This window comes from Stenella coeruleoalba (assembly GCF_951394435.1).
Source record: "Stenella coeruleoalba genome assembly, chromosome: 2".
NCBI classification, from domain to species: Eukaryota; Metazoa; Chordata; class Mammalia; order Artiodactyla; family Delphinidae; genus Stenella; species Stenella coeruleoalba.
The window spans coordinates 106,528,824-106,554,028 of NC_137147.1; the positions used below are offsets into that span (position 1 = coordinate 106,528,824).

The 25,205-nt window shown below is 46.9% G+C and overlaps 1 protein-coding gene across 1 annotated transcript; it reads right to left on the reverse strand.

Annotated features, from left to right (window-relative positions):
• Window positions 1–109: 109 nt before the first annotated feature.
• On the reverse strand, window positions 110–24,990 carry MESD (mesoderm development LRP chaperone). The gene is made up of 3 exons (XM_079914065.1): window positions 24,696–24,990; window positions 17,547–17,779; window positions 110–15,955 (listed from the first exon to the last, which is right to left on the reverse strand). The coding sequence occupies exons 1-3, from the start codon at window positions 24,900–24,902 to the stop codon at window positions 15,697–15,699; spliced, it is 699 nt and encodes a 232-aa protein (XP_079770191.1). The 5' UTR covers window positions 24,903–24,990; the 3' UTR covers window positions 110–15,696.
• Window positions 24,991–25,205: the final 215 nt, after the last annotated feature.

Here is a 25,205-nt window from a genome sequence, read left to right on the forward strand (position 1 = left end):
TGCCAGGCTGTTACGTGACAAGGTGAGCACACCTAGCCCCTGTCTGCATGGAGACAGCCATAAAAATATGGAAGCAACCTAAGTGTCCATTGACAGAGGAATGGATTAAGAAGATGTGGTACATATATACAATGGAATATTACTCAGCCATAAAAAAGAATGAAGTAATGCCACTTGCAGCAACATGGATGGGCTTAGAGATTATCATACTGAGTGAAGTAAGTCAGAAAGAGAAAGACAAATAGCATATGCTATCACTTACATGTGGAATCGAAAAAAATAGCACCAATGAACTTATTTACAAAACAGAATCAGACTCATAGACATAGAAAACAAATTTATGGCTACCAGAGGGGAAGCGGCAGAGGGATAAAGTGGGAGTGTGGGGTTAGCAGAGGCACAGTGCTATATATAACATAAACAACAAGGGCTTACTGTATAGCACAGGGAACTGTATTCAATATCTTGTAACAAACTATAATGGGAAAGAATTGAAAAAGAATATAGAGATATATATGTATAAACTAGTCACTTAGCTGTACACCTGAAACAAGCACATACTCTAAAAAAAGAAAAGAAAAGAGAGGAAGGCAGGAAGTTCAGAAGAGTGCAGTATGCTCTGGGCGTTCCCCTCTCTTACGGGCTCGTCCCTAAGCAAGGGAGGGGGGCCGACAGAACCCCTCGTGGGGAGACCGGGAGTATCTGCAGTAGGGAGAGACTGACAGTTTACTTCTCAGTGCTTACTGAGCCCCCAGACTCACGGGCCACCCGACCACTGCCGGAGCTGGGGAGGAGGATTCTCTGGTGTCTTACTTCCCTGTCATTTGGGAGAGTAGAGGCTGAAGGTGCCTCTGCCCTCGTCCTGGGGTGACAGAAGGTGGATGCAGGCTGGAGCTGCCCAAGGTTCCCAGGAGAACAGCCTCTGGGTAAACGCCCCTGCACCCGCTGGCTGGGTAAGGATGCATGAGGTTTCCATGCATCAAGAGCACATCATGGAGGGACTTCCCCGGCGGTCCAGTGGTTAAGACTCCGAGCTTCCACGGCAGGGGGTGTGGGTTCGATCCCTGGTTGGGGAACTAAGATCCCACAAGCCGTGCGGCCAAAAAATGAATTAAAAAAAATTTTTTTTTTTTTTTGAAGAGCGCATGTGGAGCTCAGCGCAAGTAAGCTAGCTTGAAGGGACCCTGCCCCAAACAGCTGTCTGCTCAGGTGAAGGGATACCTGGCAGAAAGAGGCTATGGGGCATCTCCAAAGGCAGGAGCTGAAAAAGGAAGAGGCGCCACCCGTATTCAGCTGGGAAATGTATTGCTCAGATCCAAGTGGGTAAGGGAGCATTTGGGAAGAAACCAGAAGACATCCCGTGCCAAAGAGCCATAACACCTGCCATAACAGAGAGCACTTAAGGACAGTTTGCAATAGCACAAATTACTGAAGACTTTTTACCCCTTTTCCTCTAATCCCCCTGCTCTGTGCCCCAAACCGGTAGGAGCCAGCAGGAATGGGGAATGATGGGAGAAGTGGAGTGGGAAGCAAGGCGGAAGCAGAGAAAAAGAACAGCCCCACTTCTCCACCCCCATCTCCCCTGCAGGGGCTCAGACAGGGCCCAAGCAGGTGGAGAGCAGGTAAACTCGCTTTGGGGGAAGGAAGAGAGAGCCCTGGTTTTTAGCCTTTGCTGATGTCCATGGTGTAAATACTCTCGTCGGCCAATTTCCAGCTACAGTGGTTTCATAGCCAGATCCCAAGATTCCTATTTAACCACTGGTTCTGCAAGCTGGTACCTGCTGGCTTCAGCGAAGGAGTTGAAGGCGGCGCTGAGAAAAAATACAGCTCTGCTAGTTTGTATCCTTCAACAAAACAATTACAAGGAGTGGAAGGGAAGAGTATAAGGTTTATACTCCCCTGGAAAGTATCATGTCGACTCCCTTAGAAGAAGGAAGCTGCTCAAACAGAGTTTTGCTTGTTTATAGCTCTTAAACAGATCTTTTTTTCCCCTTCCGACTCTAGAGGGAAAACACTACACCAGGTTGAATAATACTACAATGTTGGGTATGGAGAACCTCTCCTAAGCAAAACCCCAAAGGCGAAATCACCAAGATTCGTTCATAGGATGACATAAAATTATTAAAATTGTAAATAAATAAATTGAGGAAATGAGTTTAAAAAGACCAAAAAACCCAACTGCCACTTTTGAAGAGCCTGGAGCAAAAGCAGGAGGTCGGGAGCAAAAGCAGGGGGCTGTGCATGCGCCCTGAACACACCACCACCTAAGGGGTGGGCAAAACACCTAAGCCACCCCCCTGGCCCGACCCCTGGACACACCCCTACCCTCACCCCATATAAGGAAAAAGCTTGCCCCCTCTCGGGGAGCGAGCAAACAAGGGAACCTGCTGTTTGTTCTCACTCCCCAGCCGCAACAGGGGCCCCAATAAAGCCTTGCCTGAGTTTTCTGTCTGGCCTCTGATCAATTTCTACTGTTTGGGGAAGGCCAAGAACCCTGGTTGGTAACACACGTTTGCAAGGCCAGGATTATGGCAGGATTATGCTTCTGTTGGGGGTCCCTGAACTTTATTCACATAATGTGCAAATGGTCCCTTCATTAAAGGATTGGTACGATGCCATCTGCTTTCTACTGGGACTCCGCCGATATTTTATATATGAGACACTCTTACAAAGCAGTAAAGGAAGGGTGGGGAACACCAAAAGAAAACAGGAAGGTGTCAATTCACAGAAAAAGTATATAAATGGGAAATAAATATATGTATTTAAAAATTCAGCCTCACAGCAGTGTAAAGCAACTACTCCAATTGAAAGAAAGAAAGAAAGAAAGAAAGAAAGAAGGAAGGAAAGAAAGAAAGAAAGAAAGAAGAAGAAAGAAAGAAAGGAAGAAACTTTAGTCCGAGGTGGGGGGGAAATAAAAAAATAAAATAAAAGAGTCTCTAGTTAAAAAAAAAAAATTCAGCCTCATTGGTAATTATAAGATGCAAACTGAAACAACAGGGAGATACTATTAATCACCTATCAAACTGAAAATATTGCGAAGAATGCTACAAGGCAAGAAGAAACAGACATTCTTAGATGAGGACAGAAAAATAATTTGGTGCACCTTTTCCATAAAGCAATTCTGTATTATGTAAAAGTGAATTGAAAATATGTGCAGACTTTGGCTCCAAAATTCTGCCCAAGAATTTATCTCAAGAAAGAGCTGGGACTTCCAGGTGGCACAGTCGTTAAGAATCCACCTGCCAACGCAGGGGACACGGGTTCAATCCCTGGTTCAGGAAGATCCAACATACCACGGAGCAACTAAGCCCATGCACCACAACTACTGAGCCCACAAGCCACAACTATTGAACCCACACGCCTAGAACCCATGCTCTGCAACAAGAGAAGCCACAGCAATGAGAAGCCCATGCACTGCAATAAACAATAGCCCCCTCTTGCCACAACTAGAGAAAGCCCGCACACAGCAATGAAGACCCAACGCAGCCAAAAATCAACCAATAAAATTAATTAATTGATTGATTTTTTTAAAAAAGAAAGAGCTCACAGTAGTGCACAGCATTTGTGACAAGGATATTCACTGCAGCATTTTATATGATAATGAAAACTTTGAAACAATCTAAATAGTCAGCAATCAGACTGGCTACACTGAGATACAGTCCCTTTCCCAAAATGAAGATTAAAAATGACTGTTGAAATGTTGATAATTATGAATGCTGGGTGATAAGGAACGGAATTCATTATACCACTCACTCTAGTTGCATGTTTGTGTGTACATTTAAAATACTTCCTCAATAAAAAACTTCTGAAAGTTGGAAATAACTATTTAGAAAGTACTTAGCATTACGGATCAAGAGCTTTAAAAATAGTCCTTTTCATTGACCTAGTAATTATTTATCTGGGAATGTAGCCTAAGGAAACAAAGCTTAGGTATAAAGATGTTCTTTATGGCATTATTTATAATCATTTGACACGTTCAAAGCACCTCAACGTTTGACTCCACGGGAGCGACTAACTAAATTACGGTCTCATTTGATGAACTATTACACCTCACTGAAATAATATTGACAAAGAGCTTGTAATAACAAACTGTGCATTTGCAAAGTCAGTTGCAAAATCATTGTGGGTTCTGTAAGTCACAGAATATTACAGGCTCAAAGACCTTGGAGCTCAATTGGCCTGGCATTCTGCACGTGAGAGATGTTCTCAGACACACAGACAGACAGACACACACACACACACACACACACCCTCCAAGCCCTGCTACCTCCACCAAGCCCACACTCGCGTTCCTTCTGATGGTGCCAGTGCCACAGCCTCCAGGCTGGTCCCCCAGCCTTCGCTCCTCCTCCTCCCTCCCCATCTCCCTCCTTCCTGATCTTGCCTCTCAAAAGCCCAAGGAACTAGTTTGCGATAGCAAAGGCCTCCTCGGTGGCCGCTTCCCTTGGTTAAATTCCCTTGGTGAGAGTTGTCTGGTGCATCTGAGGTACAGCAGAGGTGATCCATTCTAGCCCGGGGCATACATTGATTTAAAATTAGAAGTAGGGGCTTCCCTGGTGGCGCAGTGGTTGACAGTCCGCCTGCCGATGCAGGGGACATAGGTTCGTGCCCCGTTCTGGGAAGATCCCACATGCCACGGAGCAGCTAGGCCCGTGAGCCATGGCCGCTGAGCCTGCGCGTCCGGAGCCTGTGCTCCGCAACGGGAGAGGCCGCAAAAAATAAACAAACAAGTAAATAAATAAATAAAATTAGAAGTAGGAGCCCAAAGGCAGAAAACACCATCTTTGCCCAAGAGAATTTAAAGGAGGAGCAAAGATCTTAGGGCATTTGGAAAGAAGCTTCTCTACTAGGGGTTCAGGGACCTCCTTGGTGCTGGAATGAATTCCTCTAGTTCAGTTTCTTCCAGACCTTGGTATGTGGATTCCAGGCCTGGCAGAACTTGTCACCCCTGTTTATAGAAGTGGTGAGGCCCAGGGATATCACATTGGCACTCAAGGTCATCCAACGTGGGCTGCAACAGGAGGCTGGGATCAAAGGGGCCTCCGTGTTTCCAGGCCCATCACTGAAGCCTCGCTCCCCACAAGGAAGAATGCCGGTTGGCGGGCCCAGCAGATGAAAAGCAGGCCAGATGTCCCTGGAATTCCTGACATTCCAGGAGGGCAGCCCTCCTTGCGGCCCCAACTCCAGGCTTCAGATTTGTGGGCTCAGAAACTTCACCCTGGCAACTTCGGCAAACTTCTCTGGAGGAAAAAAAAAATTGCTCTGAGTGTGCTAGGGCACTGTGCACTAAGATCTAAAAATCCCGCAAGGGGGGCTGCTCAGGTCCAGGGTTTGACAGAACTTGAGTGATGGCTCATTGATAGGCTTCAATCAATTCAACAAGATCTAGGGAGAGTTTACCACGTGGCCCCAGCTGCCAGCTCAGATTTCCCCAGATGCTGGGCCGAGTGGAGAGGGCCCCGGAGTTTCTGGCTTATGACACTTGGATGAGACCTGAAATCTGCCCCCCGGAAATTTCCTTGTCCTACCAAACAGCACAGTCAGCCTGCAGTCCATCCTGGACTAGGGCAGCTCTGCCCCTAGTCATTTTCAGGGTGACGCCACGTGACCTAAGCGTGAAGGTCCTCAACAATGCAAGCATCTGGGAGTGCGGTGCCAAGGAGGTGGGAGCAGTGGATGTTCCCGCCTGAACAGAAGCAGACCCACTCTGCTCTTGCATACGCTGCACTGGGCAGATGGCCATTCTTCCGGAACAATCTCTGCAGCCCATGCAGACTTCTATCCCATCCCCCTCCTTAGGCTGTGGTGCTCCAGTGAACAGAGCACTGCCTCCAGAGGGGAAGGATGCCATTCCTTCCTTGCTAGCAGTGACCTTGGGCCAGAGGCTTAACCCTACGAGTCTCTGTTTAATCATCTAAAAAAACAAACAAGGGCTTCCCTGGTGGCACAGCAGTTAAGAATCCACCTGTCAATGCAGGGGACACGGGTTTGAGCCCTGGTCCAGGAAGATCCCACATGCCACGGAGCAACTAAGCCCGTGCGCCACAACTACTGAGCCCGTGCTCCGCAACAAGAGAGGCCACCACAATGAGAAGTCCATGCACCCTGCTCGCCACAGCTAGAGAAAGCCCAGGTGCAGCAACAAAGACCCAACACAGCCAAAAATATAAGGAAATAAAATGAATAAATTTATAAAAAAGAAAAATACAATAACAGTTAACACATATAGAATGCTGTGTTAAGCACTTCACGTGGATTCACGCATTTAATCCTCACAACACGTCTATGAGGCAGGAACTTTTATTAGTGCCCATAGCCTTAAGCAAGCTTAGATGATGTGCCCAAGATGATCCAGCTCCTAAAATGCAGAACCTGGCAGTGCAACTCCAAAGCTGTGCTCTAACGGGCCTCACACTAACAGCTAGCAAACTGCAACCCTGCAGGGCTACGGAGAGTAAATGAAATAAAGTATGTCAAGAGCCTGCACACAGTGGACGCGCAATGAACGGAAAGGGACATCGAGCATCTTTTAATGCCATGTGTAAACACCAGGAGGGCAGGGGCTTTACTGCCTTGTTCGCCTTCACCCCCATCACCGGCTCAATTCCTGGATCTTGTAGGTGTTCAGTAGGTACATACGTGGCGAGCGGGTGTGCAATGAGGCCAGGTGGACAGGAGCAGCCGTCTTCCCAGGCAGAGCCCCACGACCTGAGTTCAAATGCTGGCTTTGACACTTCCTAGTGGTGCGACCGTGGAAGAAATACTTAACTTCTCTGTGCTTCAGTTTCCCCGTGTGTAAAATGGGGATGATGCTATAGTACCGACTGCACAGGGCTGCTAGGAGGATGACGTAAATTAATTTACGTAGAACAGGACACACGGAGCAGATGATCTTTTAGGTTTCAAACAGAAATCCAGAGAGAGGCATATGCAGATGTTCACAAATATTTGGCAAGCACAGATTGAGTGACCTGTTCATTAAAATAATAGCTGAAGAATTCTGCCCGAACGGTGGGTGGCAAAGTCAGAGCTTCAAGCAATGTGGATGCCGCGAAGCATGCCGGTCTCTGCTGCCCCCTAGTGGACATGCCCCTTAACTTTTTTTAAATTAATGAATAAATGAAAATTTCTATATTTATTTTGGTTTCTTTGTTTTTCTTTTCATTTTATATTGGCGTATAGCTGATTAATAATTTTGTGATAGTTTCAGGTGCACAGCCATACATATACATGTATCCATTCTCCCCCAGACTCCCCTTCCATCCAGGCCGCCACATAACACTGAGCTGAGTTCCCTGTGCTATACAGTAGGTCCTCGTTGGTTAGCCGTTTAAAATATAGCAGTGTGTACATGTCAATCCCAAACTCCCTAACTATCCCTTCCTTCCCCCCTTCCCCCCTGGTAACCATTAGTTCATTCTCTAAGTCTGTATGTCTGTTTCTGTTCTGTAAATAAGTTCATTTGTATCGTTTTAGATTCCGCATATAGGGGATATCATGATATTTCTCTTTCTCTGTCTGACTTACTTCACTCAATATGACAGTCTCTAGGTCCATCCATGTTGCTGCAAATGGCATTATTTCATTCTTTTTTATGGCTGAGTAATATTCCATTGTATATATGTACCACATCTTCTTTATGCATTCCTTTGTCAATGGACATGTCGATGGTGTCCCTTAATTTTTGACTTGATTTTCTTTCACAGGAAGATGCTAATGGTCTCTTCAGGGGGACCCCTGCTCTAGAGGGTTCTGGCCAAATCACTTTCCCCAGCTGTGCCTTGGTTCTCTGGACGGTGAGGCGGAAAGAATGAACATTTCTAATTTCTACTTCGCCTGATAGGGGTTTTATGAAACAGGCAGAGCACTGGCTGGTTCTGTGATCAGAGGCGAACCCCCTCCCCCTCCCGTTTCACCTGTGAACAGGAACCGCCCACACCTCCACACCTCGAGGTTCACACAAGGTGGATAATAATGGGAGGCTGGTGGAAGCTCTCAAGTCCAAAACGTGTTTGTTGTAGTCATTACCATCCACATCTTCCTCCTCTGCTCCCCAGATGAGTTCAGCCAGGCCTGTTCTTCGGGACTTTCCTCCCAGACGTGCACCCTCAAGGACCCCCAAGTGAAGAGCCCAAGCTTTGGCTACTGTCGAGGCCCCTCCGCTTCAAGCCCTGGCCTCACCCAGCCTGGTCAACAAGGTACCTCGCAGCAGCATCACAGGAAAACATTTTTTTCATCAGCTTTCAGTCAAAGGGTTAATTTTTATGTTCAATAAGGAGCACACACATTACAAAAATTGGAGATGAAAAAAAAGATTGGAGTGGGCAAAGATGCCCTCCTTGAGCAAACTTGAGTCAGGTTCCTCTGAAGCCTCATCTCAACTAGGCCTCAACCTTGGCCTGCTGAGCCCTGTTTAGCGAAGAATCCTCCCAGGTCAGGTTAATCCTCCCGCGCCTTGAAAACTCAGCCTCGGGCCAGTCTGGTAAGAATCCAGTGAGGCCAGGCTAGCAAGCATCCCCCTACCCTTGACAGCTAATCTAATTTTCCATCCACGGACCCTCTCACTCTGCTCTTTGACTAACTGCATTCAGAGTTGAATTCAATCTCTTTCCCCTTTTGCAACAGTGGTAAATAAAATCTTCCTTGCCAATTTTAACAAGTGTCTAGTACAAAATTTTTCTTTAACACAGTCCACCAAGAGACTGAGAAGCATGCAAATTAAAATAAATTAACATTTTATACCTCGAACTATGCCTGGCATGTAGGTGATCAATAAATACTTCTGAATGAATAAATACATTAATGAATTAAAAATAATGCCCAATTCTAGTGAGTTTTTGGCAGAATGGATGGGTCTGCTCATATACTGCTGGTGACCGCGCAAACTGATATAATCCTTTCGGAAGTAAAATGACAACGTATAATAAAAACGTGCCCTTTGTTCCAGTAATCTTGAAAACAATACTAAAGGAGTCATCTTAAGGCAGAAGAGAAACTAATTTCAATGAAATTGACAATTTGGGTCACTAAAAAGAACCCAAATATTCAACAATATAGGAAGAGGTCAAGAGAGTTGGCGATACAGCACAGAACGAGGGTCCTGACATCTTTGCTTTGTTTCATACCCTGTTTAGACAGATAAAAACAGAGAATAAAAAAAGTTAGAGTGGGGAGATCAGACCAGTTGCAGAAACTTCTTCAAAGCAGCTCTAGTGAAAAGCTCATAAGGATCTAGAGCTCCCCAAATCCAGGAACAAGCAGAATCATCAAGACCCAGGAGGTCAGAAACTCAGGGCAAGTCCAGAAATTTCACCAACAGAAGCTCTGAAACCTTCACTCTAGCTGTCCCACTGTTGATGACTCAGCTACCAAATCATTCAATCTCTGGCCGAGAGGATCTGATTTGCCAACCAGGTGTGTGCCCAGGGTGAGGTCTGCACCTCTGGTCCAAGTGACTGTGACCATCCAAGGTGGGTGGGATAGGGGAGTAGGGTCACTCCTGCGAACAGGGAAGCCTTGGGATGACACAGACACTCCTGGAAGGGGATGCGGATGAGACCCAGATTAGACTCATGCCCTTGTAAGTAGCAGAGCCACGTCTGACACTGCAGTCTGGCCCAACTTTCTCTGCAGGAAAAGGATGGGACTGTTACACAGCCAGTGAAATGTGAAATGTGAGGACCATACAGCAACAGGGAAACGTCATTATGATACAAGGCTAAGTGGAAAAAGCCAAAAATAAAATTCTGTTTCTGCTATGATGACAACTATGTGATTACAAAGTTCAGAGATAATAACCTGAAAGGAAGCTTGGTCAAATGAACAAGGCTTGAATAGCTGGGAGGCTGTGTAGGTGGGTGAATTTCTTTCTTTCATGGAGATCTTGTAACATCTGTACAATAAGGCTTTCAAGTCTTATTCTGAAAGTACAAACCTGGTAAGTCAGGGAATATTAACTCTTAAAACATGAAGAGGGCTTCCCTGGTGGCACAGTGGTTGAGAGTCCGCCTGCCGATGCAAGGGACACGAGTTCGTGCCCCGGTCCGGGAAGATCCCACATGCCGCGGAGCGGCTGGGCCCGTGAGCCATGGCCGCTGAGCCTGCGCGTCCAGAGCCTGTGCTCCGCAACGGGAGAGGCCACAACAGTGAGAGGCCCGCGTACCGCAAAAAAAAACCCAAAAAGAAACCATGAAGAAATACTACTTAAAGACCACTGGTTTAAGACCTTAGATTCGACCCCATACCTGCATAGCCTCACTGTCTCACCCTCATCTTTGCTCTGACTGCTCCTGTCTTTAACATTTTCATGTTTTCATCATCAGTTTCTTTTTTTAACATTAACTTGATTTTTTAAATACACAATTAAATATTATTTCTCTTTACTGAGTTTTGTGATGCCCCTTACATCACGTGCCTGTAGCGAGTGCTTCACTGCCCATGCCTAGCCCTGCCTTGGCCAAAAGCAGCATTTGGCATGGCCTTTCCTCCTCCTACAGGGGCGGGAGAAACATGGTTATTAGGTAGAGAGGAACACTCCAGCCTGACCCTCCCAGAGGGCAGCCAGGGCTCCGAGGTCCACTGCTAATCAGAGGGACTCTCCGAAGGCTGGACAGGAAACCTTCTAGGAAGAGTGTTACCCACCCCCACACCCGACCCCACCAAGGTCTAGGACATTTGGTAAAAATCACAGGACGGCACAGCCTACTCATCAAGCAAGGCCACACAGCCTGAGCCCCCTCCCTTTCCTGTTAGGTTATAGAAAAGCTGAGAAAAAGCAATACTCAGGCCATGAATTGCAGCTCCAGGAAAACAAACAATGCTCAGATAAGGAGGGAAGGGAGTCAGGAGAATTCACCAAAGATAGATGGTCTAGGCCAAGGTCTGGGAAAGGCTGTGTCTACAAAGCATGAACAAGAGGGGAAAAAACAAAGACGTGGTATCTATCCAAACATGCTGCAATTAGAAAACAACCACCACAAAAGAATATATGTACAAATACAGAAAAATATTCTATTCTGGGAAAAAATATAACACAAGGTGTAAATCAACTATACTTCAATAAAATTTAAGAAAATGAATAAAAAGAAAACATGAAAAAAATGAGATACAAAAACAAAGTTGGCAGTTTCTTGAAGAAAAGCAAACAAACAAACAAAATCCACAAGGTACAGCGTCTCCATTTGGACTTCCTGAATTCACAGAATTTAACAAAAACTTGTTTAAAAACAGAACGAGATTTAAAAAAAAACTCATTTCAGGGGCTTCCCTGGTGGCACAGTGGTTGAGAGTCCGCCTGCCGATGCAGGGGACACAGGTTCATGCCCCGGTCCAGGAAGATCCCACATGCTGCGGAGCGGCTGGGCCCATGAGCCATGGCCGCTGAGCCTGTACGTCCGGAGCCTGTGCTCTGCAACGGGAGAGGCCACAGCAGTGAGAGGTCCGCGTACCACAAAAAAACAAACAAACAAACAAACAAAAAAACTCATTTCAGAGCTAAGAAAAAAATTGGTGCCCAAAACACCAACACAAAACTGAAAATAAGTTAACAATAGAAGATAATTTTTTTTCACATGATGGGGAAAAAACCACCTAAATTGCAGTTGGAAATGACACACCATATTCTACGAGAATAACAAAAGATTTTGAAAAATCTTTTTAGCAAAAGTACTGAATGATAGGAATGAGGCAGGATCCCCAGGATCTGATCGAAAAAGCAGTAGCTTCTAAGAGGAAAGATAAGACTGGCCTAGACCGCTCCAATGGAGCAATGGATGTGTTACACAACCTGTCAGTGTACAAATAACACTCTTAAAGAAGAATCAGGAGACGGAAGGAAGTTTGAGAATTCCTCCACCTTGATGAGGGATTAATACATACTAAGTTGGTTTAATTTAAAAAGAGGGGGCTTCCCTGGTGGCGCAGTGGTTGAGAGTCCGCCTGCAGCTGCAGGGGACACGGGTTCGTGCCCCGGTCCGGGAAGATCCCACATGCTGCGGAGCGGCTGGGCCCGTGAGCCATGGCCGCTGAGCCTGCGCGTCTGGAGCCTGTGCTCCGCGATGGGAGAAGCCACAACGGTGAGAGGCCCGCATACCGCAAAAAGAAAAATAAATAAAAAGAAAAAGAGGTTTAATATTATAAAGGAAACAAGTACTAAAAACCACAACCTAAAGTATCAAAAACTAGGGGGGTGGAAGGATGTCTAATTATTAAGTTCTCATGTTTCATAGTTTACAGTCAAAGATGTCATGTGAATGTATTAAATCAAGAGGCATGAAAACAAACATGAAAAAGTAAAAACCCTGGTGGTCCAGTGGCTAAGACTTCACGCTCCCAGTGCAGGGGGCAGGGGTTCGATCCCTGGTCGGGGAACTAAGATCCCACATGCCGCGCAGCGCGGACAAAAAAATAAAAAAATTTAAAAAGAATGAATTTATATATGTGCATGTGTATATGTATTATACACCCCCCGCCCCTCCCTTAAACATGACATTTCTCTTGTTCATGAATCTGCAGATTGGGCGTGGCTTTTCTGCTTCCTGCATGGCTGGGACGTCTTGAAGGCTGGAAGCATTTGAAGGCTCACTTGCTCACCTGTCTGTGCCTGGGCTGGGATGACTCCTAGCTGGGGCTGGTACAGGTGGGGTTCTCTGAGCATCTCTCTCTCTGTGTGGCTCCTATATGTGGCCTCTCCACTAGGGTGGCTTCAGGGTAGCCAATGAAGATGTGGTTTTCACGTCTATTAAATTGGCAAGTGTAATGCCCAGCGCTGGCCAGGATTTGAGGTCTACTGTTAGCAAAGCTAACTTAACAAAACCACATTGGAGGGTCATTTGGCAGTCTACATGGGAAGGTTAAAATTTGCTTCTTCTACCAATTCCACTGCTAGGAATCTGCCCCTCAGATATAAACACAAGTTTACCAAAATAGTTGGTAATATCTGTTAAAATGTCCAGTGCAGCATTGTACCTACTAGTGAGACCCTGAAAACTCAACGTGCATCAGCAGGGACTGTGCAGGGGAACCGTGGGTCAGACCTCACCACCACCCAGCTCATCCTGTGCCACCTTCAAGCAAGGCCTGAACTACTGAAAGACCCTCCCAACTTGCCCCTCACACCAACCACTGCCCACTTCCAATCAATTCTCTGGTGTAGCCAGTGCAAATCAGATTACCACTTGAATCCACCCCACAGCTAAAATCCTTCAGTCCTCCAGAATCTCTACCAGACCCTGTGCACCCCACACAGATGCTACAGGTCCAGCTTTCATCCTCATTACTGGAACGTACAAGGTCTAGGGCTTCCCGGGGGAATGGGGGGGAGGACAGCCAGGGAGACAGGAGTCAGGACAGCAGGCATTAGCTTTGTCGCCTGGTAAGGTAGTTCTGTACCTTAACAGCTGGCTTGCAGAGGTGGATTTTCTAAGTGAATGGGCCCCTCTTACATAGGAATCTTCCAAATAAATCTTCACTTTCATAATTCTTATTCATAAAGGTGTACTGTTTCTTTAAGAGATCCCAGAGACTTGTATAAGCTCTCGACCCCCATAAAACCTCCATAACTCACCTGTCCAGCCTGGTCCTGTGCTGTGCCCCAGCCTCTTCATTGGCCTTCCCGCTGTCCCTCCTCTGTTCCGTCTAACCACAGGGCCTTTGCATGGACTGTTTCCTCTGCCTAGGTTACTCCCTCCTCCTGCCTCAGAGAGGTCCCCTCTGACTATCCCAAGATTCCTCCACTTCTTGGCACTGTACTTCTTACCTATTTCAACGATTGCCATTTCACTTTGTATAGGATTAGTATTTGTCTTTCCCCACCAAATCACTGTTTCACGACGGCAGGGGCTGTATCCACACTGTTGCTGGCATCTAGTGGTGCCCAGAATGTAACAGAAGCTTAGTCAATACAGGCTGATGTGGCCGCATATCCCATAGGAAGCAATGAGACAGACGTGTACACTGTGACACGGAAAGCCAGCTAAGTGGAAACACAAGGTCCTGGGCAGGGTGGAGAGTGTGCGCCCTTCTGTTTAATGAAGACAAGCATCCAGTCAGGACGGCTGCCCTGTATACGAGGCCAGCGCGACGACAGATGACAGAAACCCGACAAATCGCTCAAGTAAAAACTGAAAAAACCCAGGGACAGGACTGGTTTCAGACGAGGCCGGATGCAGGGGCTTAGGCGATACCACCAGGACTCGGCTCTCTCCCTGCTTCTCCCCACTGCATCCTCAGATAGCCCTCCCCTGGAGGGGGCAAGAGGGTGGCAGCAGCTCCAGCCTCACTTCCCTGGCTTCAGATTGTATGAGAAACACAGAACGCCTCTTCCTGACGTGGCTCAAGCAAACTCACCCTGGGATTAATTCCTCCCTGGAGTGGGGGGCCTGCAGGGCAAACATCCCCCTACAGCACAGAACAGAAAACAAAGAGGGTGTGGATCACTGTGGGGAGATCTGAATAGTTACCAAAAGAAGGGGAAATAGAGGCTGTAAGGCCAAAACAAATACATATCACTGTAAACCAGTAAGTGTACCTTTCTTTTTTTTTTGAAAACAAATTAACAGTAGCTTCCACTGGGACAAGGCAGTGGTAGCAGGGGAGGCCAAGGCTTTTTGCTTTGTACCATTCTTTAACGATGAAGTTTTCTAACCGTGTGCATGCTGTTTTTAATTTGTTAAAATCACAATGGAAGCCTTTTTGAACAAATGATTTTAGTTCTTAAAAATGACACCTGTGTATAAATTCCGTAACTCTTAGAGTAGGCTCTGACGTATGACAGCAACATCAGACAGTAACAGGTAGCACATCATATTAGTACCATATAAAAACACCACAATTTTAGGCACTTTATCAAAGAAAAATGTTTAGAAGTGAATGAGGTTATTGAGTCTTCTGCTACGCTCTGCAAAGAACTCTGCTCATGCCCGATTTACACCCTTGAAAATCATCACATGAAATGGAACACACAACTCTCAACACCAGCATTACTCTTTCCTAAATAAAGTTCTATTCTGACAGAACCCCTGGACTTACAGACTACATAAAACCTGACAGATACCAAGAGTTCTCTATAACTGACAAGAGGAATTCAAGTCCAAGAAACTCAAAGCGAATACTTAGGATTCCCAAGTTGCATTATTTTCTGTTCTCTGCATTTTCTGCACAGATTTGGGATTTACGCATCCTGGTGTCCTGATTGTATATTTAGATACGTGCAGTGCTCCTGTGGAGCGTTTCTAATCTCACAGTAATGAAGTGATGTCTGTGGCATGGAGAGCCTGATTCAATTTAGTCAGGAGTCTTAAGTTGGTCTGATGAGAACCTGGTATCCTTTCAGTTAACAGAAATAAAAAGCATGGATACAGCAGGCTGCCGGATAAGAGCAGGTGCAGCGAAGGGAGCGGTGCCACAGTCCGGCCAGAGACTCCCCACATTTATGGGGAAAAGCGACACCGCCAGCTTTCCATTTAAAGTGATTTTATAGTAATCGTGAATTTGTCAGTGTCCCATGTTAATTACAAAACCTCTGTCTTCTGACTTGAAGCCTTTTAAACAGTAATTCTTACACTGACCAGAAACTGGTCACATGGCAGACCTTTGCCAGCAGAGAACTCATGGCTGTGTGGTTTCCCACGCCCACCCCCGGCCCACGCGCCCTGGCTGAGCTCCCCGTGCTCCGCTGCAGAACCCGCAGCTGCCCCGCTACAGCTCTTCTCTTTTACTCCCAGCTCGATTGCCTTCCTTCGAAGCCTGAGGTTTCGGCTCTCCCCCCTCCTTCTTTTTGCCTTTCTCTTGCTTGGTTTTATTTTTCTCTTTGCTTCCTCTTCCTTTGCCAGGGTACACCTGTCCCTCCAGAGTTACATCGGCACACCTGTCTTGACTGACCAAGAAGTCCTTGATCTCCCAGGCGTAGCTGCCGTCACGCAGCATGAAGATGGCACGGTCTGACCCCACGATGAACCTTGACAGAGAGACGGGACCACAGTCAGCTCACTGCTAGTACAGGGCTAATGGGTCAGAGAGGCCCTGTGGCACTTAACCGAGAAATCTTTTTTCAAATTCTACATGAATACAGAACTAAACATTCTATTTTCGAAGGTCTGACAGTCACTGTTTGAAAATACTAGCTGGCTGAACCATTTAACACCTCGGCTCAGATCAAAACAAAGGAGAACCTGCGGGGAGGGGGTGTGCGGTAGACGTGGCTGCTCGCGTGAAGGGCGGGATTAGGAAGAAGGCCTCGGGAGGCTGCAGACGGGGCTCAGGGCCTCTGCCGGGGCAGCAACAGGGAGGCTGCCATTTGGGTCCGTTTTACATTCTGAAGGGCCCAGCTAAGCTTGCATCTGACAGAAGGCCTCTGCTGATAAAGGCTGAAAAACACCAGTTTAGATCAGGTCACAAGAGGCCCATGAAGGCTCAGGAGGATGCTCGGCTACTGGACAGAAACCCTAACCCTGGAAGTTAAAGCAAGCATCCAAGCACGTCCACACTCACCAGGCCCCAAGGAGCAGGGAGGAACAGAATGGAGCCTGGGTGGACGGATGGACCACTAGTGTGGCCAGTGGGCACAATCCTTCTGTTCCCAAGGGGCTACACCTACGACACCACCCTTCCGTTTGTAACGCCCCACCACTTCAGAGATCGGTGAGAGCTCTGGACCAGTAACCACCACAGCACTGATTTGTTCCCCTAAGTGTCTACTTAAGCTAACAAAAGCATTCTGCCGGGCTTCCCTGGTGGCGCAGTGGTTGAGAGTCCGCCTGCCGATGCAGGGGACACGGGTTCGTGCCCCGGTCCGGGAAGATCCCACATGCCGCGGAGCGGCTGGGCCCGTGAGCCATGGCCACCGGGCCTGCGCATCCGGAGCCTGTGCTCCGCAACGGGAGAGGCCACAACAGTGAGAGGCCCGCGTACCGCAAAAAACACACAAAAAACAAACAAACAAAAAAAGCATTCTGCCATCCTAGACACTCTGAGTACTCCTTCATTCCTTTTACATTTCCCGAACTAAGATATTTGAAGACCCTAAATTTCAGAACTGTTTTTGGGGAAGAAAAAGGAAATTCCTTAAAATTGCATCTTAGGAGTATATTGACCTCTGACAACTGGGCTCCTTCACTTTAAAGTAATAGTCTGCTCCAAGCTTATGTGTAAACATAGCTACACAGAAAAGCATTCTCTGAGGCGCAGAGACTTCTAAAGGAAGAGGCACACTACTGTCAAATGGTAACTAATTTGCCCCCCACAGAGGCTAAGCTATACAGCTTCTTACTCAGATAAAAGAAAAGTTAAAGACCCAAAGATAAATAGCTTTAGGATCAAATGAGATATGAAAGCAAACAAATAAATAAATTTACTGGCTTTGACCAAAAATGAATGCTCTTCTTCAAAGACAGAAGAAAAGGTAAATAAATAAATGTAAAAGAAGACAGACTAGATAGGAAAGGTCCAGAGCCCTTATAAGTACTGCCAGGAAGGATATGCTATTACACAGACACAGAAAAAGCTCCAGCACAGCCCCCATCTTCTCAGCAAGGCTGTTGCTGCTTTACCTCTGGACGTCGTAGTTGGCGTTGAAGAGACTGCCCTGCCAGAGGCTCGTGATCTCCTCCGTCTCCTTCTCCGTGGGGCTTCCTGATACAGTGACAAACATCATGAGAGTCTTGCCCTTCTTTGTCATCTTCAATATGCTCTCAGGCTTGCCCGGGTCTATCTGTGAGAAGTCTATAGGTGCAGAGGGTCTTTTGTGCTCTGGGAGATCTCCTTCTTCTATGTCGTCATCTTTCTATAAGGATGGAGGAAAAAAAGCATCAGACAAAGTATGCATTTCAACTGGCAAAGGCAAGCACATCTGCGTATGATGTCAGGTGCAGGTTTATGATCTAAATAATAACAGAAAGAAGTAAACCCAAGGGATTCCCTCCTCCACTTGACTTTCAAGCAAAGGCTAAATTTCAGGCAGCACTCATCACTCCAGGTCACCAGTCACAGAGAACCCCACGTGATGGGTTTCTAAAGTTTTTTCACCCTCAAAGAATCTACCCAATATGGTAGACTATAAGAACGGTCACATTCGGGTTTGGTCATACAATTAAATACTACACAGCGATGAAGAAAAACAAATACTGATACATGCAACCAATCTCAAAAATACTATATTGAGTGACAGAGCCGGGCACAAAAATCAGACACGTTATACAATTCGTTTATTTGAAATTCAAGAACAGGTAAAATTAATCCAGGACGACAGAAGTGAGAACAGTGGCTGCCTCTCGGGGAGAGGGTTACAAGGTGGGACTGACTGAGAAGGGACACAAGGGTACTTTCTGGGGTGTGGGAATGCTCTGTATTTTCACAGGGGTGTGGATAACAACAGATGTATCCATTTGTCAAAACTCATGAATTTTCACTGAATACTGAAAATCTGCACTTCATGTACATCAATTCCACCTAAAAAATAAGAACCATAAACAAATATTCAGTTCTAGGTAATAGGTTTGGTTGCTGCAGTGGTGTAAGCTAGCAATTCTGAACCACAATCTGAATTCTAGGCTTGAGCAAAGGAGTAACTGTATTGAGGCTAATGAGAACCAGGTTCTTCCCTTTGGGGAAGGGAGCTACAAATACAGAAGGGGGAAGAATGCACCTGAGGTACTGGGCTGGCATTGGAGGCAGCAGAAGGAACTTATGATTTTTGATAGACAGATAGATAATAATATTTAAAAGAACCAGGATTCCACAGAGAAAAGGCTAATTCCAGCAAAGAAAACAGAAGATGAGTCTGGAATATCTTCTTGTATCAGAAAGTGAGAAAGTGCTCGGAGAATTATGGGATGTGTCAGAATGACACAGAAGCCAACATGAAACAGAGCTCATGGGCCTAATCTGGAATAATTTGAAAATCAAAATAATGACAGAATGATTTATAACTCCCAAATAAAATAAGAACCACTGAATCCAGACCCATATAAACAAGTGAGTTAATTGCTAATGGTAGAATGCCAACCAATAAATAGAAGATAAATGAATTAAAACCACGTAAAAGAACCTGTGTTCATTGGAGAAAAGGCTACTCCCAGCAGCAAAAAGAAATGCAGGGACTTCCCTGGTGGCGCAGTGGTTAAGAACCCGCCTGCCAATGCAGGGGACACGGGTTCGAGCCCTGGTCCAGGAAGATCCCTCATGCCGCGGAGCAACTAAGCCCGTGCGCCACAACTACTGAGCCTGCACTCTAGAGCCCGCAAGCCACAACTACTGAAGCCCTTGCGCCTAGAGCCCGTGCTCTGCAACAAGAGAAGCCACCGCAATGAGAAGTCCGCACACCGCAACGAAGAGTAGCCCCCGCTCGCCACAACTAGAGAAAGCCCGCGCGCAGCAACAAACACCTAACGCAGCCAAAAAAAAAAAGGAAGTGCAGTACTGCTCGATGTTATCACATGGACGATCCCTGACAACATTATGTAAGTGAAAGGAGCCAGACACAAAAGACTACATACACATTGTATGATTCTACTCATATGAAATGTCCAGAGCAGCCAAGTCTATGGAGACAGAAAGTAGATTAGAGGTTGCCTAGGGCTGGCTGGAGGGCTGGGAGGAACTCAGGGAGGGGTGACCGAGACTACGGAGTTTCTTTTTGGGGTGATGCAAATGTTCCAAAATTGACTGTGGTGATGGCTGCACAACTCTTTGAATATTCTAAAAACCACTGAAATGTACACTTTAAATGTGAACTATACGGCATGTGAATTATATCTCAATAAAGCTGCTATCAAAAAAAAGAAAAAAAATCACACGAAAAAACCCAACCTAAAATGAAACAAAAAGCCCCTATACACTACTTGGGCCTCTTGACAAATCACTGAAGGGCCAAGGCTTAAGACGCCAACAATAATGTACTGCAGGAAACATATTTTTAATAGAAGATGAGAATGAAATAATTCTGAAGCAGTGTTTGAAGGCGATCCATATTTGTATCAGACCTAGGATCTGACTTCAGCTCCACCTAACCAACCTGTGTGGCCTTGGACAAGACTCCACAATCCTCGAGGCCCGCTTCCTCGTTTCCTCGTCAGGAAGAGGAAAAGCAGAACTAGGTGATCTCCAAGGCCCTAGCAGCATGGCGCCAGCCTTTTCCTCAGCTCTGCCACCCTCTCAGCTGACCCACTTCTTCCTCATTTTGCTCTGAAGGAGCTGCTGGTGACCTGTAGGCAGGAGCATGGGCTTCACTGTCACAGGGACCTGGGCTCGGCTCCAGGTCCCAGCCCTATAGCTGTGTGGCCTTGGAGAAGTGGAAAATCACTTGCCTCACCTATAATGGGGGCGGAGGATAATGACGGTATCCCCCTCCTAAGTTTGTTTGGGGGATTTAATGACACAAAGGCGAGTAGTAAATACTTAATACATGTTGCCTAATACCACCTGACCCTCTGTAACCTGGCCTCCAGCTGACTATGGAAATCACCCTCTCAAAGTACACAGGAGCTCCCAGTGGCCAAATTCACAGGCTGTTTCTGACTGTATTCTCTTCTATTTCTCCATAACATCTGTCACGGCTGCCTTAAAATACTTCGAGACGTCTAGTTGGTTCAATTGCCTGGAATATTTTTACTTTTCAAGCTGATCCTACTGATGGTCATGACATTAACTCAGTAGGTCACAAGCACCACTTCTTTTCCATGAAAATATAATTAAATAACCATTAGTCTAGTGCATACAGCAAAGGTAAGGATCGTTTCAAGAACCTTTAATTTCCATTTTATATGTTTGAGGGTGAGTTTCGGTTAAAAAAGGAAAAGAAAACCAGTACACTAGTTGCAAGCAATTGTCCAGGTCTATTCTTAGTTCCACTGCTTCCCTGAGTAAGCTTACCTGTTCTATCACTTTCTCTAAACTGAAAGCAATCAAACGCTTACCCCCAAGCAGGGCTGGGGTGGGGGGACGACCAAGCGGCCCTCCCCACACCCTACCCAGGCTTGTCTCCAGGCCAGTCTTGCATTTCTGACCGGCTTCACCACTTCTCCACTGCTGTTTGTCAAATGTAACAGCTACAGAGCTGAACTCCCTTTTCCTGTAAATCCTTTTCTTCCTCCCAGGGTCCTTGATAATAATACCAGCTACCATCTACTGTGTAGCTACTGTGTCTCGGGCATTTGTTATTTCCCACCTCAGGACAATTCTGCAAGATCCCCATTGAACAGAGAAGTGGATGAGGCTCAGAGAAGGTAAGTAACTTACTCGAGGCCACAGGCTTGAAGGGGCTGATGCTGAAGTACAAACTCACAGTCTGGCTCTGGATCCCTCCCCACCTGCCCCTCTGCAGCACCTGGTTACAGTAATGTAAGAAGGAATCACCTTCGGTTTTCCTATACCAACCAGGACTCAGCAGTAGTTGCAACGCGGTGGAAGTGGAAGGAGTTCTCCCCTTCCTGCCCCACTCCACACCTGAGGCAGGCCTCTCACTGCGGGGACGATGTTCACACTAGCAGAGGAGTGGGGGAAGAATTCAGGGATTGCCACCAGGGGAGGAAGCGCTGCTTCCTTCAAAAAAGCAACCAGAGACGGATCTGCTCTCCCACAGAAAAAAATAACTGCTACTGCGGAAGGGCACTCACGCTTGCAGAGTGTCTGCAAACATCAGCTCATTTCACCTGCAAGGAACCCTGCGAAGTGGGATGTTATCTGGCTTTACGGATAAGGAAAATGAGGATCACAGTTACCAAGGGTTAAGGCTGAGTTCAAAACCTCTGTCCTTTCACTACATTATCCTTGTCACCTTCCTGGTTATGCAGTCAATCAACTGCCAAGTCGAGTTAAGAGCATAAAATCTCTCACATTTCTTTCTCCCTTCAAATCCATTACTGCAGCTTCTAGCTTAACCCAGGTCCTCCTCGTCCCCCTTCGTTTGCACTCTGTTCACCAATCTGTATGGCAGTGTAGTGAAATGGTTAAAAGAACAAGCTTTAAAGTCAAGTGACCGAATGTGAAATTAAGTTAATTTGCTGTGTGCCTTTGGGCAAGTTACTTAACCTCTCTGTGCCTCAATATCATCTAGAAAACAGAGATAAGTACCACCCTCCACAAACAGGTAAGGGGATTAAATGAGATAAGAGTGTTTAGCCTTGTTAGCTAATGAACACTCAATAAACATTAGGCTGTCTCTGCCTTCAGAGTCCCTCCCTGCCCATCCTTCTTAAACTTTGCTGACCGATTAATTTTCCTGAATTTTAACCCTAAGTATGATATTCCACTATTCAAAAACGTTCGGACAGCTGAAACAACCACTCTAGGGCATACTCTGAAGCCTTTTAAAAATATTACAAGGACTATGCAGTAACCTGCGGAAATGCTTAATATATAGCAAAAGAAAAAAAGAACAGCAGAAAATTCCATTGATGCTATGCTTTCAGCTGTAAAAACTATGTCTGAATACAGAAGGGGAACCAAAAGACTACACACATGTTTTGGGATGAAGTTATGGATGATTAGACATGCCAGTATTATAACATTTGGGTAACACAACTTTTCAAACTCATCAGGGACTACACTTTCCCTTCTAAATAAAGTCCAAACCCCACAGGATTCAAGGCCTAGCAAGGCCTGGTTCTCACTAACCTCTCACTATGTGGCTTCAGAAAGTCTGTTCCAGCCAACCTAACCAATTTATTATATCAGCGTAGCTAATAGTTAGAGCTGCACTATTCTAGGTTCTTTCCAAGTTTTCTCAGTTAATCCTCACAACAACTCTGAGGTGGGTACTAACACCTCTGTTTTGCAGGTGAGGAAACTAAGTCCAGAGAGGCTCTTTACCAGTCCGTATTTCCAAGCTGAAGTGGTTTGAACCCAGGGAGTCTAACTCCACAGCCTGGGCTATTAATATTTACAGCATTGGGCTTCCCTGGTGGCGCAGTGGTTGAGAGTCCGCCTGCCGATGCAGGGGACACGGGTTCGTGCCCCGGTCCGAGAAGATCCCACATGCCGCGGAGCAGCTGGGCCCGTAAGCCATGGCCGCTGAGCCTGCGCGTCCGGACCCTGTGCTCCACAACGGAAGAGGCCACAACAGAGAGAGGCCCGCCTACCGCCAAAAAAAAAAAAAAAAAATATATATATATATATATATAAATAAATATATAAAAATATAAATATATATATAAATAAAATATATATATATATTTACAGCATTCTGCCCAGTCCCCTCACGTCCCATCCACCTCAGCTCATGCTGCTCGGTTAGTAATGCCATTCTCCCACATTCCCTGGTCTACCTAAAACACCATTTCCTTCCTGAAACCCTTTGAGATTCCCACAGCACTTTCTTTTTATAGCACTCAGCCATTTCTACTGTGTACTGCAGTTATTTTTACTGTTAACTGCTATTCCTGATGGTTGGATCCCTTGTACACCTCTGCAGCACCCTTTTTTGTCTTGCTCAGGGTCTGAGTGTTTCCAGGCTAGGATTTCTGCACGAGATGCGATTCTCACTTTGGTGGATCAAAAACTGCACTTGCCAGAATCCAAAAAGAGACTGGGAGATTGCAAGGGAGATGGAAAGTGGGGAAGGAACTGCTGCACCAAGTTCCTTTTTCCTTAGTGGTTGGCAAACACCCAGATCGACACTGAGCTTTCCTTCAGCTGCAGGTCAACATGAAAACTGCTTTCTTCCAGTCAAATGCATCAGATGGTACTTTAAACTCATGTCTGAAAGCCTCTATCCAATACAAACACACACACACAGATAACCACAAAATAACAAAACATCAGTGTTGAAAGAAATCATCCAGTAAAATTTCATTCTGCACATAAGGAACCAGAGGTCTAGAGTGGAGACCCACTTGCCCAAGGTTACACAGTGAAGAACCCAAGCTTCTGACTCTAGATCGCCAGCTGTGCAAATGAACCAGGACAAGACACCCACCTCTGGATGCGAAAGAGGCAGCAACGTGGTTTTGGTTAGTCAACCTTACCTAAAAAGGTTATTATCCACTCCCTGTAATTACGCACTCCAGTGCATTCAAGTTACAAATCAGAAAACTGACTCTCACAGAAGCAAATCATTGCTCCCTTAAGCGAATAATGTGAGCTCCATGAGAGAGCGCCACTAGCCTCTGCTACCGCCTCCCACCCCCCTCCCCCCTCAAATTAAAGCCACTCACAAAATTACAAAAACTCGTAGCAGGGACATATAACCAAAATGGGCACTCTGAATTCCTACTAATTTAGAACACGGGAGAACTATGAAAGCTGAAACGGCCCTCTTGAAAGATAATCCTCACCATGCCCGTCGCCCATCCACTCGCCCCATTCTTCAGGAGTGTAATGGAAAAGGTCTCCCTCCCCATTAGCAGGGCGCACTGACCACGGGGAGCAACGCGGCGGCGACCGGGGCACTGAAGGCAAAGTAGGGCTGAATAGGGAGAGGCTGACCCGTGACTGGAGTGGCCCGGGGAATGGTGGAAGAGGACACTGGGATGAATGTCCTGGGACGGGGGTCAGCAGGGTGATCGGGGGTCAGAGGAGGCACTGAAGATTAGCGGTGGCTGGAGTGGGTCAGTAAGGGCTCGAGGCATGCGTAGAGAGGAGGTTAGTGGGTCGGAAGATTCCGAGACTGAGGTCTAAAGGGTCCCAAGACGGAGGAGGTGAGAGGTCACTGGGAAGGGGCCCGGCACAGAGAAGAGCCTGGAGGGTGTGCGCGCGCCGCGGACCTCCCACTGTTCCAAAAGACGAGCCATGTCCGCGTCATTGTAGTCGCGAATATCCTTCTTCTTCTTCCGGAGAGGTGGGGTGGCCTCGCCGGGCGTCTCGGCTGGGCCCTCAGCGGCGAAGGCCCTCAGCGGCAGCAGCAGGAGCAGCAGCAGTTCAGAGGCACAGAGAAGGACCACGGCGACACGGGCCCAGCCGGAGGCCGCCATCTTCGTCGCGCCGCGCCGCGCCGCGCCGCCGCGAGGACCGGACCTGCGCGAGCCGCCGGCCCCGCCCCAGGCCACCACTTTCCCGGGCCCGCCCTCTGCCGTCGCCTGCGTGGGACACGCCTCCAGCCCCGCCTCCACAGGCTGGAGGCCCCAGTGGTTCCGCCTCCCTGCCCTCGGTAGCCTACCAGGCCCCGCCCCGGCCCATTTCCTCCAGCCCTCACCTCCTGAAGCCCCGCCTCCTCCGCCATCTTGGCCCCGCCCCGCCCCAAGGGTTTCTCCGGATGGTCCGGCTGAGGCTTTCAC